The sequence below is a fragment of the Erythrolamprus reginae genome, chromosome 1, assembly GCF_031021105.1.
Source record: "Erythrolamprus reginae isolate rEryReg1 chromosome 1, rEryReg1.hap1, whole genome shotgun sequence".
Classification (NCBI taxonomy): domain Eukaryota; kingdom Metazoa; phylum Chordata; class Lepidosauria; order Squamata; family Dipsadidae; genus Erythrolamprus; species Erythrolamprus reginae.
This window is the reverse complement of record NC_091950.1, coordinates 325,262,481-325,281,354: the sequence shown is the minus strand read 5'-3', so window position 1 is coordinate 325,281,354 and position 18,874 is coordinate 325,262,481. Positions and strand designations below refer to the sequence as shown.

Below are 18,874 nucleotides of genomic sequence, written 5' to 3'. Positions count from 1 at the left end.
CTGAGCAGCCGACCGCGGTGAGTTGACAGGAGATTCGGGAGCTTATTTTATCGACCAGTAAAATCTCATGAGCTTGCCACGGGCCGGTTAAAAGACATCGTTGGGCCGCATCCGGCCCGCGGGCCGTAGTTTGGGGACCGCTGCTATAAAGTATAGAGTAGACCTGTGTTTCCCAACCTTGGCAACTTGAAGATATCTGGACTTCAACTCCCAGGATTCCCCAGCCAGCATTTGCTGGCTGGAGAATTCTGGGAATTGAAGTCCAAATATCTTCAAGTTGCCAAGGTTGGGAAACACTGGAGTAGACTGTACTCTACACGGTATTCCCCTCCTCTCTCTCACCCTGTGCGTGTGTACATATACATACAAACACACAGATACACACACACGTGTGTGTGTGTGTAAAAACTACTACAAAATTCAAAACATTATACATAATCAAAAAAGTTATGTGAGAAAATTCAGACCTATTGCAATCCCCAAAATAACACAGAGCTGTATAATAAGAATAATAATATTTAAGTACACCAGTTGGATAAGCTTTTTCAAACTCCAACCAGATACATTTCAAAAACATCCTGGCATTTATTTCAAGCTGGCCTCTTACACTGCCACAGGAAAGAGGGCTCTCAGAAAAAGGGTTAAACTGTGAAAATAAAAGAGCAGCAGAGCAAATCAGACTGCATGTTTGAAAAAGCCTATAAAACGTTACAAGCAAAACAAGAAAGCTTGGGTTAATAATGCATAAACCAGAAGAGGGGGGGGGGAGGACCACCACATTTAATGGAATAATGCTTTTATCCTTGCAGTTAAAATGAAATAAACCATGACTATTAATCTGGTAAGCCCATGTAAAACTGTAATTTTTAAACATTTACTAAAAGGGGATAGTTCAGTAACCACTCTAAAAATCAAGGCCTTGTGTAACAGCAGCATTCAAACACTAAATACCAACCTCCTCTCTGCGGAGGCCATTACCCGCCTTGTCTCTATAGCAACGCTAACAGTGTGTCTGACTTCAAAGACAAAGATGTAATTTCAGACTTCCAGCAGCCAGAGGGAGTGGTAAGAATATTCTGCTCAGACTGTGTCAGCTGATGACAAATTATAAAAATATCCAGCAAGGTTATGAGGTGGATTCTACCACAATCTTTAAAAACTCTTTTTCTTTTTCCTCAAATAGACCCACAGAGCTGACTACCTTGGAAAATAGCTCCATGGAATGGAAAAATGATACCACCAGAAGCTGTGCCCCCAATGTGAGTATAGCTTGGCTTGCCCCTTAGCTCAGCCCAAAGGGGAAAGCCACTAGATCTGCTCCCTTTTCCAAGAGGCCTGGGAAACGTCTCTAATTAATGGTGTTTATCGTTCTGGAGCCCCAAGAGTCGCTGCAAACTATTTCTCAGTAATGTCTGTCTATAGAAACAAAAATCGGAGACGAAGATCCATATATTTATGGATCTAAAGCTGGAACAAGTTAATGTTTTTTAAAAGCAAACAAGCAGTTAGGAACTGAAAACCTCTAATCAGCATTTTGCTGGAAAAAAGAAAAAAAAATGAACTGGTAATTTATGGATTTGGTTATTAGAAAAGTTATCTTATGGAAAGAAGACGACTTCCATGGAGAGACAGAGAGATATTATATTATGTATAATATACATATTATAAAATTGAACGGGTCCAAAGACGGGCTACAAGAATGGTGGAAGGTCTTAAGTATAAAATGTATCAGGAAAGACTTAATGAACTCAATCTGTATAGTCTGGAGGACAGAAGGAAAAGGGGGGACATGATCGAAACATTTAAATATGTTAAAGGGTTAAATAGGGTTCAGGAGGGAAGTGTTTTTAATAGGAAAGTGAACACAAGAACAAGGGAACACAATCTGAAGTTAGTTGGGGGAAAGATCAAAGGTAACATGAGAAAATATTATTTTACTGAAAGAGTAGTAGATCCTTGGAACAAACTTCCAGCAGACGTGGTTGGTAAATCCACAGTAACCGAATTTAAACATGCCTGGGATAAACATATATCCATTGTAAGATAAAATACAGGAAATAGTATAAGGGCAGACTAGATGGACCATGAGGTCTTTTTCTGCCATCAGTCTTCTATGTTTCTATGTTTCTATTATATAATATATAATATTATACAATGTATAATACAGTGTTCCCTCGATTTTCGCGGGTTCAAACTTCGCAAAAAGTCTATACCACGGTTTTTCAAAAATATTAATTAAAAAATACTTTGCGGGTTTTTTCCCTATACCACGGTTTTTCCCACTTGATGACGTCATATGTCATCGCCAAACTTTCATCTGCTTTTAATAAATATTTTTTTAAAATAAACTTTAATAAATAAACATGGTGAGTAACAATCTAAATGGTTGCTAAGGGAATGGAAAATTGCAATTTAGGGGTTTAAAGTGTTACGGGAAGATTTATGATCCTGTTCATAGCCAAAAATAGTGTATTTACTTCCGCATCTCTACTTCGCAGAAATTCAACTTTCGCGGGCCGTCTCGGAACGCATCCCCTGCGAAAAGCGAGGGAACACTGTATTACATATTGTATTATATTACATATTTACTTTAAAACTGCATCATCTGCTGACAATGTTAAATTATTTAATACCGCTGACAACACTGCTACCCTTCAAAAAAAACCTTGACTGTTTATCAGAATGGTCAAACAAATGGCAACTTCAAATCTCAACCAATAAATGCTCTGTCTTACACATCAGCAAAAAGAATCAGAATATAAAATACAAACTTGGGAGGACATGACCTTATAGATGACCCTCATTCTGTCAAGGACATTGAAGTACTCATATCTGTGCCAGAACCCACTGTAATAACATTACCAAAAAGGCACTAAGAGTTATTAATCCAATCCTGCATATCTTCTTCTCTGGAAATACTAACCAGAGCATACAAAACATTTGCTAGACCAATTCTTGAATACAGCTGTCTGGAACCTGCACTGCATATTAGATATCAATACAATCGAGAGAGTAAAAAATATATCATAAGAAGAAGAGTACTCTACTCCTCTGCTCTCAACAGAATATCTTATTCCACCAGACTTGAAATTTTATTTATTTTATTTATTTATTTTTATTTATTTAGATTTGCATGCCGCCCCTCTCCGCAGACTTGGGGTGGCTCACAACAAAGTGAAAAAACAGTTTACAACAAATCTAAATTTCTACTAAAAACATTTTTTTTAAAAACCCATTTTTTAAACACACATACATACACACATACCATTCATAAATTGTATATGCCCGGGGGAGATGTCTCAGTTCCCCCATGCCTGACGACACAGGTGGGTCTTAAGGAGCTTACGAAAGGCAAGGAGAGTAGGGGCAGTTCTAATCTCCGGGGGGAGTTGGTTCCAGAGGGTCGGGGCCGCCACAGAGAAGGCTCTTCCCCTGGGGCCCGCCAACCAACATTGTTTATTTGACGGGACCCGGAGAAGGCCCACTCTGTGGGACCTAATCGGTCGCTGGGATTCGTGCGGCAGCAGGCGGTCTCGGAAATATTGTGGTCCAGTGCCATGAAGGGCTTTAAAGATCATAACCAACACTTTGAATTGTGACCGGAAGTTGATCGGCAACCAATGCAGACTGCGGAGTGTTGGTGAAACATGGGCATACCTAGATAGGCCCATGACTGCTCTCGCAGCTGCATTTTGCACGATCTGAAGTTTCCGAACACTTTTCAAAGGTAGCCCCATGTAGAGAGCATAAAACTTAGATAGCCTAAAACTTTGTTGCCTTTGATCTGACCTTAAATGTAGTTCACAAAATCATTTACTACAATGTTACTAGTCTATCATTTCTTCAGCTTCAGTCACAATAAGCACACAATCGATTCAAACTTAATGTAAACCACTTCAAACTCAACTTCAGAGTAATCAATGCCTGGAATGCACTACCCGACTCTGTGATTTCTTCCCCAAACCCCAAAAACTTTAAACTTAGACTACTACAGTCAACCTTACCCCATTCCTAAGAGGTCTGTAAGGGGCGTGCATAACACACCATTGTGCCTATCATCCTAGTCCTAGTGTCCTATTGCCTAATTTACCTGTACCTACCTTGCTAATGTTTATGTTTATACCAATACCTACTACCTTGTACATGCTTGACAAATAAATAAATAAATAAATAAATAAATAAATAAATAAAAGAGTGTGAGAGTGGAAGATATAAATGTACACAAAATCCATTTCTTTTTTTATTTCTCTTTGTCTTTATTTTCTCTTTTTCTTTATTTTTTTTAAACTTTTCTATTATTTTTCTTGTTTTAACTCAAGATATTACAAAATATGTATGTTTATAATTTCGTGGAAAATTTTATTTGATAAACAATTATGTATTAAAAAACAAACGAGCACACTGCTTATCTTATCTTCCTACACTAGAGGTTATTAAAAAGATGGTGTAAATTAGGGAGATGACATTAGGAAGTGATGTTTCCCAAAAATAAATTACTATTACTGAAACAGACAAGCCAACCCGTCATGTTGGATTTTGCTGCTCAAAAGACCTTAGAAAATGTTGATTATTTCTTACCACTGTTGTCCATCTTGTTCTCTAAAAGGGGCAAAATCATAACAGACTAGACTCAGTGAAGCAGGTTTGGTTCAGTGGTGGCTTCTTCTTAACTGCTGCTACTGCACGCAACATGTGTGCATGTGCTACATATGTACGTGTGTGCACATCCCCAGCATGATTTTGCTTCCACGCATGCACAGGAAGCGAAAAGAAGTCTCAAATCTCATGGGGCGACATGCACATGTGTGAGATTTCAGCAGTTTTTTGCTTCTGTGCATGCAAATCTTGCCTTTGTGCATGCAAAGATGGTGGCACCCAAACGACTGGCACCAGAGTAGTTACACGCAAATTGCGCAATCTGGCGGCCGCTACTGGTACGAAGTCATCTATCACAGTGGTAGCAACCCACCACTGGTTTGTTTGCTTCTTTAACTAGGTTTCTTCAAAATAAAATAACACATTGAGCACTGATGCTGCATCATGATTTTGCCACAGAATCTTTTTCCACCTGCCAAATTTTATATTAGGGATGACAGCAATATGTAGACCATAACAAACAGAAGCCAGCAGACAAGCATTCCAGTTCTTTCAATAGCTACTGTATCAGGTGAGTATAACATAAGCTGTTGAAAAGAAATACTGGGTAAGCATAAGAAAACGAAACTTGACTTTTGGACATTAGTCATCACTAGCATTGATTTAAGTTACAGATGCTGAAAAATAAAGTACCAACCATAAATGATCTAGAAATGCAATGCTAGGTCAGATCTGGTTAGGGCAAGAATAAGAAATTACAGTGTTCCCTCGATTTTTGCTGGGGATGCGTTCCGAGACCGCCCGCGAAAGTCGAATTTCCGCGAAGTAGAGATGCAGAAGTAAATACAGCATTTTTGGCTATGGACAGTATCACAAGCCTTCCCTTAACACTTTAAACCTCTAAATTACCATTTCCTATTCCCTTAACAACCATTTACTCATCATTATTACTGGTACTCACCGTTGAATAAGACACTTAGTGATCCTGATATTTATAAACATAATTATTTATTAACAATAATAATTATTATTTTGTTACTTATTTGCAAAAATTATTAGTTTGGCGATGACGTATGATGTCATTGGGGAGGAAAAACCGTAGTATAGAAAAAACCCTGCGAAGTATTTTTTAAATAATATTTTTTGGAAAACTGTGGTATAGGCTATTCACGAAGTTCAAACCCGTGAAAATCGAGGGAACACTGTATTACAAAAACCAGGAATATAGCTAAACTGGGAAATTAAAATAACTATAGTCCCAAGAAAAAGATAATGATAAAGTATATAACTGTATCTGTGAAATCACCAGAAATCTGTCTTTTACTTTTATTCAAACTGTATCATTTAAAGTTTATGGTACATATGACCTAAACAATCTTGTGTAAGGTGGGGATTGTATTTATGTTAATTCTTTGCTCTTCTCCAATCTCATGTTCTGCGTAAAACACAAGAATGGCAAAGGGGGAACCCCCACCCCACCCATCCAGCCCTTTGAAAATCAGTTTCTACTTTCTCTACTTGATCGTTTTGACAAATGAAAAGAGACTTATGTTTACAATGCGAGTCCAACTCTGGGAAACGAAATGTCAACGGTTATGCCTTTCTCTCATGCACTACTTTTATGTTACACATAAAGAGGAAAAATAGCAAATCTTTTCAAAGTATCTGAAATTTTGTCTTCAAAGGTCTAGAAGGAAGGGGCATAACATAATGCATTCCAATTAGAAACATCATCCTATTTAATCATCTAATAATTCAGTAAAATCAATAGTTAAACTAATTTGATTTAAAGTAAATTTAAAATGTGGCCGTAGTATAGAGATCAACATAGGAAAACTCATTCCCATAGATAATCTAGTAAAATAAAAGCCACAATCCCTATAAAACCTATTAGAGACATAGAAACATAGAAGACTGGCAGAAAAAGACCTCATGATCCATCTAGTCTGCCCTTATACTATTTCCTGTATTTTATCTTAGGATGGATATATGTTTATCCCAGGCATGTTTAAATTCAGTTACCAACCACGTCTGCTGGAAGTTTGCTCCAAGCATCTACTACTCTTTCAGTAAAATATTTTCTCATGTTGCTTTTGATCTTTCCCCCAACTAACTTCAGATTGTGTCCCCTTGTTCTTGTGTTCACTTTCCTATTAAAAACACTTCCCTCCTGAACCCTATTTAACCCTTTAACATATTTAAATGTTTCGATCATGTCCCCACTTTTCCTTCTGTCCTCCAGACTATACAGATTGAGTTCATTAAGTCTTTCCTGATACGTTTTATGCTTAAGACCTTCCACCATTCTTGTAGCCCATCTTTGGACCCGTTCAATTTTGTCAATATCTTTTTGTAGGTGAGGTCTCCAGAACTGGACACAGTATTCCAAATGTGGTCTCACCAGCGCTCTATATAGCGGGATCACAATCTCCCTCTTCCTAATTGTTATACCTCTAGCTATGCAGCCAAGCATCCTACTTGCTTTTCCTACCGCCCGACCACACTGCTCACCCATTTTGAGACTGTCAGAAATCACTACCCCAAAATCCTTCTCTTCTGAGGTTTTTGCTAACACAGAACTGCCAATACAATACTCAGATTGAGGATTCCTTTTCCCCAAGTGCATTGTTTCACATTTGGAAACATTAAACTGCATTTTCCATTGCTTTGACCATTTATGTAGTAAAGCTAAATCATTTACCATATTACAGACGCCTCCAGGAATATCAACCCTATTGCACACTTTAAAGTCATTGGCAAACAGGCAAACCTTCCCCACCAAACCTTCCCCTATGTCACTCACAAACATATTAAAAAGAATAGGACCCAGAACAGACCCTTGTGGCACACCGCTTGTAACCTGTCTCTGCTCAGAATACTCACCATTAACAATAACTCTCTGATGTCTAGGCTTCAGCCAGCTGCAAATCCACTAAACTATCCAGGGATTAAGTCCAATCTTCACTAATTTATCTATCAGCTCTTTATGTGGAACCGTATCAAAGGCTTTGCTGAAGTCCAGATAGGCAATATCCACTGTACCACCTTCATCCAACACCTTTGTGACATAGTCAAAGAAATCAATGAGATTAGTCTGACATGATTTGCCTTCAGTAAAACTATGTTGATTTGGGTCCAATAAGTTATTGTTTTTTAGGTGCTGATTTATCCTCTTTTTGAGTAGAGTCTCCATCATTTTAACTATAATTGAATTGAATTAATATTTGATTTTCTGTATTAAAGGAAAAAGTTGGGGAGGGAGGAGGAAGAAGAAAGTAACTTTCCAGATCAAATATTATAAAAACCATTCATATATTACTATCGTATTTGGACATAAATTACAGGTGGGAAGAACATCTACCAAGCAGTATGGACATTTATTTTCCATTCATAGAGAAACATTTTTTTCCTCAAATAAGTACTAAAAATAAAAAAAATCTGTAAAAAGCAAAATTTCTTTTTGCAAAAGCAGTGTTGATGTTCTTTAATTGAACACACTTACACACACACTCTATCTATCTATCTATCTATCTATCTATCTATCTATCTATCTATCTATCAATCATCTATCAAGATTTGTGTGTATGTGTGTATGCATATGTATAGCTTTGTGTACTAAGTTTATTAGATTTCAGTACCCCCAAAATATCTGATCCACAGAAAAAACCCCTAGTTTCATCAATCCAATAACAAAGACAGAAATCATTTAAATTATTTCTTATGGGTATATTTAAATGATCTTGATTGCAGATAATCTGGTTTGCCAGAGATTCTCTTAATAAATTGATATAATTCTACATAGGTCATATTTATTTATGAAATAAGAGGTGTAAAAATTTTGCAAAACAAAAACTGAGAATTTTCAACTTTATTCTTATATTGTCATACAGTAATAGAGAGAATGGTTTAGGAAACCCTAGTCACTTTGTTTGGGCCTTAATGCTTTCCCCTTCTTTTATTCTAGGCTTAAACAAAGTTCAATGGGGCATCAAAGTGCCTCAGTCTTAAATTACAGTCTGTACTTTAAAATAGAATGGATGCACAATATGTTCCTGAAGCTAGGGGGTGGGAGTGTTATTCACTGGAAATTGAAGGCTTGTTGAGTCAATAATCTTCTTTCACAGAGTAACAATTTTCAGCTAAAATTTCTTGACCCAAACAAAGAAAACCAGTTCATTCAGTTATTTTACAATATTGCTGAAGGAAGCAAAATAAAAGAAGGAAAAAACACTATTCATTCCATACTGGGTAAAAACAACGTGAAATTTCAGGCACAAAATTTACACAATAAAAACTTACCCTATTTTAATTTATCATATTTTCAAATAGTTATTTTCAGCACAAATACTGAACAAAAGTAAATAACCCAGGGTAATGATTGGTACCAAAATCTGTTCATGTATCAGTTGCAGGCTATATTTAACTTACATTATCAAGAACTAGCTTGTTGACATTTCTGCAAATCAGCACTAATATCCCTAAATAGTATGGGATTTTTATTTATTATTTTATTCATTTTGTTTGTAAATTCATCTGCAAATTTGGCTTGCAAAATAAATGAATCAAGCCTGCTAGTTTTTTAATTTTAGAGGCTCGGAAGAAGCTTTCCCTACATTATTTTATATTTTGTGTTTAAAGCAAAGGCTACAAAGCAGAAATTGTTGCAAAAAACTATTATAATGTGTCCTTGGAAAGTGTCCCAATATGAAGGCTGGCTTGTATACATTTTTAGCCTTTAAACTGGCTGTTTACCAACACAGTGGAAAGAGAGAACAATAGGATTTTGTGCAATCAAGGTTTTATTTCTTGTTTAAATTTTTTAGCTTAATATTCCTTACAAGTTATGGAACTGTAAGTTAACTGTAATTTCTTTTTTAAAAAATATTGTTTACTGTTTTTTCTTTATGCCATTTTTCCCCTTTGTATTTTGGTATTTTAGAAATATTTTGTGTCATTTGTCTTTTAAAGCAATAAAAATAAAAACGGGGACAAAATTAGTGCTACTGTCCTATAAACTCAGTTACAGTAAAAGCCAACACATTGATGCTCTTGTGGGAACAAATGATTAATATTCACAGGCACTGCAACAGCAGTGGGGAAGTCACTTGTACCTTTATGGCTTTCAACTCCATGAACAATTCCCAGCTGGATGAGACAGGGCATTGAAGAACAAAGAGTATAAAAAAGTCTGAAGCATCTAACTGTGCAGTCATTTTAGTAGAGGTTTTGTGCCTCTGTGCAGTTCTTTTCTGTTATCTATGCCAGCCTTTCTAGTTCTTTTCCCATATTTTGTTCTAGTGCGTAAGAGTTCAAACCCAGAGTACTGAATGCTAGATTTGCAAATATAGTTTTTTTGTAAAAAACCAACAAATAATTCCCAATCAATCTACCAGCTGAACAACTATGAAATTACACTGGTGTCTTTTCCAATATTCACTTGCTATTTCCCAATAAAATTAAGATTTATATATCTGTGATGTATGTGTATGTGTGTATGTTTGTAAAGCAAAAGGTAAAATTCAGGATATTTCTATGTAGAAACTAAACGTACTCAGAAAATAAAACTGACCATTCAAATTAATAGTAACCAAAGATGAGGATTAAAATCTAACCTTGTCATGATTATTTAACAGCAACATAATTACTAGGATGGAGTTATCAAATGAAGATATCTGTGTTCATTACATTTAAAATTTTGCTGACTCACAAGAGTAAGAGGACAAGGAAGGACCTTAACAGGCCAAAGAAGCTACTATTTCCTGGCAGCGTGTGGTTAAAAGGCCTAAAGTTGAGGTGGGGACTCCAATCTGCTGCATTCACAGCCCCCCCCCCGCCCACCCACTCTTTCTGGCCCCCGTGGCTCAATCCATTCAGTTTTACAGTTATGAACTGAGTTGAAGGAATAAAACTTGCTGATTTTATTTTCCCTGCGTGTGCAAACCATTCGTATATCTTGTTCTCCTCGTTTCTTTTAAGATTTCTATGGAATATGCAGAAGCTAAAGCGTCGTTCCGTTGAGGATGAGCGCTTGGATGCTGTTGGTGGTGATGATGCTGTCTATCCCACCTTTCCCTATCTCACCACAAAAAGTAAGCTTTACTGAAGTCCAAGTCAAGAACGTCCAGAGCATTCCTCCTGTCGCTGGGTCCAGGCGGATGGGCCTGGGGTTTCCAGCATTCGCCTTTTTTTATTATTCCCTTTTTTGAGGATGGAAACCATAGCAGCCCTTCTCCCGTCCTCTGGTAGCTCCAGGGTCTTTGGAAGGTAAGAATTCAGGGGTCCTGAGGGGACATTTGCCCGCCCCTTCAGAACCTTGGGGTCTAATCCATCTGGTTCCGTTATCTGAACTCGTCCAGGGTGGACGAGTGTTCAACTATCATTCTCTTCCCTGTTTTAATTTGTGTCCCTGATCTGTTTCTATGGTTTTGATAGTTTGAACTGTTTTTTGTATTTTCCTTTTGTGGAAAGACAAATGCGAGAAAAGGAGCGAAAGAGTTCTGCTTTCTCCCTCGTTTCCTTGATTGTTTTCTTGTTTTCCATATGTTGAAAGAGGCTATTTTTTGTTATTTTTGACTATCAATATTTATGATAGCAATAAATGAAATTAATGAAAGTAAAAAAATATATATATAAATAAAATAAAATAAAATTTTGCCAAGTGTCTTCCAAATATCAGTGAAGTAGCAAATATTTTTTTACTGCTTAGAATACTTTTGTAAGACAATTCATGAAATTCCTTGGGCACGTATTGATTTGAAAACATGGAGCGCAGCATAGGAAACATTTTAATAACATTTTATTTTATATTTCATTCATTTTAGTATTTAAAAAAGATTGACTACTTGTTTTAATTTTGTTAGCAATGTCTGATGAGCAATGTTTTCAGAACCTCAATTATAGTTGTTGTTGTTATCATCATCATCATCATCATCATCATCATTGCCATCGCCATTGTCTATCCACTGCAGGATTTAAATATGTATGTTAAACAAATTGAACACTCATTTTTCAAACATTTTTGTAAAAAATTCTTGGAAAATAGTCTTGGCTACCTGGTAGCCTTTATTCCTTGGCTCTGTTTTTTTACGTGAAAGGGTGTTTCAAAAGAATAAACCATTAGTTGCTTCAGAAAGATGTTTACTTCCACCCTTCAGAGAGGTTTTACAAACATTTTGTGGTGTATGCAAGCCCTGCTAAACAGTTCACTGGTTGTTCTACTTCCTTCACACATTATATATAAAAATCTTGGCACAAATGTTCCTGTTAAATTCAAGGCAGATGAATTTGTACTGTGGGTTGCAAACAAATGGCTACAAACAAACCATATTTTCATTAGTTAATCCTAATGACTTGTCAAACAGTATAATAAATTATCTTTCCTTTTGCTCTTCAATTATCTAAACAGTTTGACCTAGATGGATCTGAATGTGTGTCAAGTCTTTAGGAATCCAATTAAAAATCGCATATTCTAATGCTTCTAGCACTTTTATTTAGTTCACCATTATGAGGCAGTATCTCACTTTTACATACAGTACTTGACTTGAATAGAGGAAAAAGATGGATCAAGGTGAAATTTGCAGGGGAGCAGCCGATTCCAAATGGCTGGTTCACAGTAGAAGTTAAATTCCACTCTATGTTTCTGTTGTTGCTACACATACCCCTTCCAGTATCCTCATAATTTGATCTGGAGAATCTCCCAATTCATCTAAGCATTTTAGGAAAAAACAAAGCCCAAGGATAGTACTCTGCACAGTCTCTTAACTTTTCACACATACGCTGTTGACAGCCACAAATATATGGCAAAAAAGCATGGATTTTGTAACTTTACAAACATTCAATGGAACAGATTAAATAATATTAGTTGCTCACCTGAGGTTTCTTTCTCTCACTTAAAAGTTTTGTTTTTATGCACATAACCCAAATTCATGGTACCTGAATTCTACTCCATCCAAGTGGAATATAATTATCCCTTGTTTTTATACTTTCTTGGATTTTCTGATGCAGAATTAAATAAATCATACATATATTAAGACAACTACAGACATATTTTTGTTTTATATGTCTAAAAATCTTTGTATATAAGATGAGTACACCAAGAAGCACTTTAAATATAGTTCTTCAAAGTATGTGCATCATCCTCTGAAAATGTTTAAATCCTTATTCAAAACCAGCATTTCTACCACATATGGTTTTTATTTTCCCTAAACTCAATACCCTTTTTTGACCTAATTTTTTGTTACTGGTTGAGAAATTCCAGTGTCTCTCTCTAAAAATCAGTAGAAAAAATTAGCTCTGTAAGCACCACAATGATGACTTCAAAGACTGAAGTGTCTTGCTAATATTTTACAAGTATTCTAATAACCATATAACAGATGGAACCATTTTGTAGGAAGAGCTTAAACCAATGCAAAGTGTTGACTCCAACAGCCAACAACTGAGTCAGTATAAAGGCATATCATGGTCAACTTGCGACAGATATCGATTAGTCCAACAATACCAGCACCGATGGATTCTAACACAGTAAATTTCTCAACAGAGATTATTCACTAGATTATTTCCTATTGGTCTCAAAATTACCTTGAAAAATCATAGTCCAATTTCTTTCTTAAAACCCTAGATAGAATCGTTAATGTATATATTACAGTATACAATTGGCTAGTAATTGTCTTGCCTGTGGGGTTTTAAAACTTCTTTGGTAATAGTATGAAAGCAATAATCGCTATGAATATAACTTTCACATAGCTTTAAATAACTGTAAATGCAACTAACTGTTTTTAAACAAATCAACATTCATCTACAAGATATTATATGTGAAGCAATCAATAAGCCAGCAGTCCCCAACCTTTTGGGTACTAGGGACTGGTTCCATGGAGGGCAGTTTTCCCACAGACTGGGGGGGCGGGAGGGGCATGATTTTGTGTACTGTCTGGTTCCCATGTGTGCTGATGGGGCTTTGCTGACTTGTGCAGTCTGCTTCTGTTGTGTAGTCTGTTTTAAGTTTCAATATGGAAAGACTTCATCAACCTGAAAGATCAAAGTCTAATTTCTGATAGAAAGATATGTCACATAATATTTTGGAGATTAAATGTGCAAATTTACTATCAATTTTGACATTAATCAAGTATAGAAAACTAAAAAAAAGTAACTATCTATAAAAATCTTGAATTTTGATAAGCAGGGATATTTATTGTCTTCTCCAAAGCATTACTAATATTTTACTATGTTGAAAACAATGCTATTCTTAAAAGAGCGAAATATAACTATTACCTACATCAGTGATAGCGAACCTATGGCACAGATGCCATAGGTGGCACGCGGAGCCATATCTGCTGGCACATGAGCTATTGCCCTAGCTTAGCTACAATGTGCATGTGTATCCTGGCCAACTGATTTTTGGCTGGCACAGAGGCTCTGAAAGGGCGTTTTTGGCTTCCAGAGAGCCTCTGGGTAGATGGGGGAGTGCATTTTTATCCTCCTCCAGTTTCAGGAAAGCCTTTGGAGCCTGTGGAAGGTGAAATACGAGCCTACTGGGCCTACCAGAAGCTGGGAAACAGACCATTTCCGGCCTCCAGAGGGCCTCCAAGGGGTGTGGGAAGCTGTTTTCGTCCTCCCTAGGCATTGAATTATGGGTGTGGGCACTCACACATGTGCGATAACGCACGCCCACACTCTTTTGGCACCTGAGGGAAAAAAGGTTCGCCATCACTGACCTACATGAACACTCTCAGTGGGTTGCTCTTATAGACTTGAATTTAATTTTAAACATTTTTACATTCATATAAATCCCAACAAGTTCAATGAGTCTTACTTTTTAATCAATGCTATTAGTTCTAATATGTGTTCCTACAATGCAGACATGAGCAAACTCTTTGGATTACAATGTCAGTTGACTATTATTAGTATGTTACATTTTCCAAATTTCATCACCATCACCTTTGCACTTTTCTGAATAACTCTAACAATATGGATTCAATAATATATTGTCTTAAAATTATGTAAATTTTAAACTATATTGCCAGTCACATGCAAATTCATTCAGCAAAAGGTGACAAGAACATTAATATGGTTTTTATCGCACTTTTTTTCATGTTTTCAATATTACTTGAATATGATTTACTGACATGATACACTACAAAATAATTAGGTCATGCTGTCATACCATGAAAAACATGGTTTGTACATATCCACAATAATGATCTGTATCTGACATTTATACACTAAAAATGTATTAGAAAAGCACTAAAACCAACCAATGACTGTTTGAAATATAAAATATAGCGTAGAACGTTTTATAAAACTATGTTCTGTTTTTAAGCATAAATGCTTAAGATTAATATAGTTTTATTCTTTTCTGGATTATAAAATTGAACTCAGTATCTATAAGCACATCAAAAAGGATTATTATTCTGACATAATTAAAATGACTTAAACATTTATTATTTTAAAATTATTGAATATTTATTATATAAATATTATGCTATATTATGTTTGGTAAGTAATTTAACAATAAATATATGAATGTGAATAAAATCCAAGGATAATTCTGAATTTGGAGCTCTTGAAGTAGGAAAAAACATTAAATGTAAGTTTTACTAAGAAATATAAGGTATGAAACTATCAAATGGCAACAATTTTCTTACTGGTAAACTTGAAGGCCTCTCTTGTTGGATTAGGGTCAGTTCTTCATGGTTAGGTTTGTTCTGGGTGACAGGGGGTTGAGACCTGGTTCCATAGCCTTCCTGAGACAATTCCTAGATAAAATATATTTACATGTCAGTAATATGAAACACTAGCAATGATAAAGGAAAGAAAAGGACAGAAATTATAGGACTGTTCTAGTTCTATGTTGATACCTTTCCATTCCCTCTCCCCACAATTTTAGCTAAACACCAATATACTCTCTATTGCAGTGATAGTGAACCTTTTTTGGCTGTGCATGCTCACAACCTCCCAGGCGCTCCCCCCGAGCATTTGCACAGGCCTCACTGAAGCCTTGGAATGGCAAAAAACGGCCAAATGGGCCCACCGGAAGTTTGTAAACAGCTGCCTGTTGGACTGTTTTTTACCATCCCCAGGCTTCAGGGAAGCCTTCTGAAGTTTAGGAACAGTGAAAAACAGCCCAGCGGACCAACCGGAAATTCATTTCCTGAAGCCTGAGTAGAGCAAAAATGACTGAAAAGAAGGCCGAAAATCAGCTGCCCAGCACGTGCATATACATTGGAGCTGACATAGGGCAACACCTCACATACCCTCAGATATGGCTCCACCTGTGTTATGCATACATTTATGGCTAGGTTGGTCTTAGCACCAACCTTCATGTTGTGCATGAATTGTACCCGCCCTTAGATCGGGAGGTTCTGCTCACAGTCTCTCATGCCTTGGTCATCTTCAGATTGAACTACTGCAATATGCTCTACATGGAGCTGCCCTAGAAGCTTCAGGTCATGCAAAATGCAACAATATAGCCAGTTATGTGTGCTCCCATAGAATGAACTGCTTTGGCTACAAAGTCTGTCTGTAAATCCAATGCAAGGCATTAGCGCTTTAACCTTCAAAGCCCTTCATAGCAGGGGGCTGGTTATATGAGGGACCATCTCTACTCAATTACATCTTCCTTATTATATCTGCCCATCCCACTAGATCTGGTAGAGAAGGCATGCTGGGGGTACCATTTTCTAGGGATTTAATTTTGAAGGGTCTAGGTAGGAGATGTTTGGGTTTTGATGGGTCTCCTCTGTTATGGTTCCTGCTTTATGAGATATTCTTCTCCCCTCACACAAGTCAGGTAAATTCCATCTCTGGTAACATTCAAGAAGTTCCTCAAGACCTGGCTATGTCACCAAGACTGGGTGTCCCTGAAAAATGGTAATGTTCTTAAGATGGCTCCACTCTTATGGTTGATATATTAACTTTCCCCATGTGTAGGTTTGTATATTTTATTTTTTTAATTAAATTTAAATTGTCAATAATGATTATGTTGTATTCTGTACTAGTTGTTTTTTTTGTACTGTTATTTTTTATTGCTGTATGCCAAAAGTTGGTGAGATGCGCAGCCATATAAATTTGATAAATAAAACATAATTTATTATTTATTTATAACATTTTATTGTGTAAATGTGTATGCTATTTTTATTACAAATAAATGAAATGAAAATGGCACCTAAGGATTCCTCCAAATGCAAAATATAAATTTGTAGTTTTAATCATCTAATTTAATCACTGTCTTCTCATTTTGGCAGATTAAGAGAAATTAAAAAAAATTCCAATGTAGATGGAAGTTTAGTGCTGTATGCTAATAATTATACTTCACCTTAGTCATTTCATTTATTCTGATTGCTAGAGTAAAGATGTCAATTGCAGTTTCTATAATGTAACACAAATAGTGTTGGATTTAAAAAGTTCTAATGGAATTAATCAATTTCTTTTTTCACTTCCACTCTTCTTTAAACTATGTGCCAAAAATAATCTTAGAAATCCATTCCCTTTGGTTATCACCAGTTAGGCTTAAGAGTGACAGAGGCTGATGGGTGAGTGATTATTAGTCCTGATCCTCCTTTTCCTCCTATATTGATACAGCCTTCCTGCTGGGTAGACCAGCACGATTTAAATAGGCGTTGATTGCTTACCTGAACGCCTCTTCTCGTACGGTGAGCGGGTACAGCAGTCACATGGGTTGCTCATGTCCAATCCGGTGGAACTGAGCCTAGTGTTAAAAAAGCTTGCTGGATCCGCCCCTTCCCCAGAATTCGCGAATCCGTAGACTAGGCTCAGATGTGAAGCTCTTTAGTGTTCAACTCTCATTGTTAGAGGAAGAAAGGTTATAGGAAGGTAAAGAAGACACATACAAGGGCGGGAAGTGACTGCTGTACCCGCTCACCGTACGAGAAGAGGCGTTCAGGTAAGCAATCAACGCCTATTCTCCGTACTGAAGGAGCGGGTCCAGCAGTCACATGGGACATACCCAATAGATGGTCCCTAGGGTGGGATTAGATTGCTATCGTGAGAGATAACGGATTGGAGTACCCTTCTGCCGAAGGCAGCGTCCGCTGAAGCGTAAGAGTCAATCTTGTAGTGCCTGATGAAGGAATTTGGCGAGGCCCAAGTGGCTGCTTTGCAGACCTCCTCCAACGGGGCTTGAGTCGCCCAAGCGGCCGAGGTGGCTGCGCTCCTGGTGGAATGCGCTGTGATGTTCCTTGGAACTGAAAGGGAAACCGACTCGTAGGCCTTAGATATAGTCCCTCTGATCCAACGGCCTATCACTGTTGAAGACACTTTGGCACCCATGACTCTGGGGTGATAGGCTATAAAAAGTGCTTCTGACCTCCGAAAGGGTCCTGTGCGTTGGATATAGATCCTCAGCGCTCTAATGAGATCCAGGGTGTGCCATCTAATTGCCAAGGGATGGTCCCGTTGGAGACAGAAGGAAGGTAAGACAATATCCTGGGTTCTGTGGAACATGGAACTGACCTTGGGTAAGAAGGTGGGGTCCAGTCGCAAGACTACCTTGTCCTGATGAAATTGGCAGAGGTCCTGCCTGATTGAGAGGGCAGCCAGCTCCGAAATGCGTCGGGCAGAGGTAATAGCCACCAGGAATGCTACTTTAAAGGATAGGTACCTGAGGGACGCCGATTTTAGGGGTTCGTATGGTGCCTGCGTGAGGGAATGGAGAACCCGTGGCAAATCCCAGGATGGATACCTGTGGACCTTGGAAGGTCTGAGGTTGGCTATACCCTTGAGGAATTCCTGAACTTCTGGAAAGGAACGGAGAGGCTGTCTGCGGGGCCCCGCTAGGACAGAGGAAATGGCCGCCAGATGACGCCGGAGGGTGCTGGTGGAAAGGCCTTGATGGAAACCTTGCATAAGGAAGGAAATGATCCTGTGTATGGGGATGCACAGGGGAGAGAGGCCCTCCTGTAGACACCACTGGTGAAACTTGGACCACGTATGGCCGTAGATTCGATTGGTCGAACCCCTTCTGGCCTTTAAAATGACCTCCACTGTATCGGGGTCGTGGCCACGCAGTTCTAAGTCTCTCCTGATAACAGCCAGGCGGTGAGGTGGAACCACTCCGGGTCTGGATGGAATGAGGCCCCCTGCCGCAGCATATCCCCCGAAACGGGGAGTCGCCAAGGGTCCTGGACGGACAACTGTTGGAGATCCGCGAACCAGGGCCGGCGGGGCCAATGAGGGGCGATTAGGATTACTCGGGCCCTCTCGGTGAGGACCTTGTGAATCACGTCCGGGAGAATTGGAATTGGAGGGAATGCGTAAAGTAGGC

The 18,874-nt window shown here is 37.9% G+C and overlaps 1 protein-coding gene across 8 annotated transcripts in view; it reads right to left on the bottom strand.

The window, feature by feature from the left end:
• ARID1B (AT-rich interaction domain 1B) overlaps positions 1-18,874 on the bottom strand; it is a 494,636-nt gene that overhangs the window by 324,467 nt on the left and 151,295 nt on the right. For all 8 annotated transcript variants that reach the window (XM_070733771.1, XM_070733773.1, XM_070733775.1 and 5 more), the window contains exon 4: positions 15,237-15,347. In XM_070733771.1, coding sequence (XP_070589872.1) covers positions 15,237-15,347 — 111 coding nt within the window. The remainder of the gene's footprint in view (positions 1-15,236; positions 15,348-18,874) is intronic.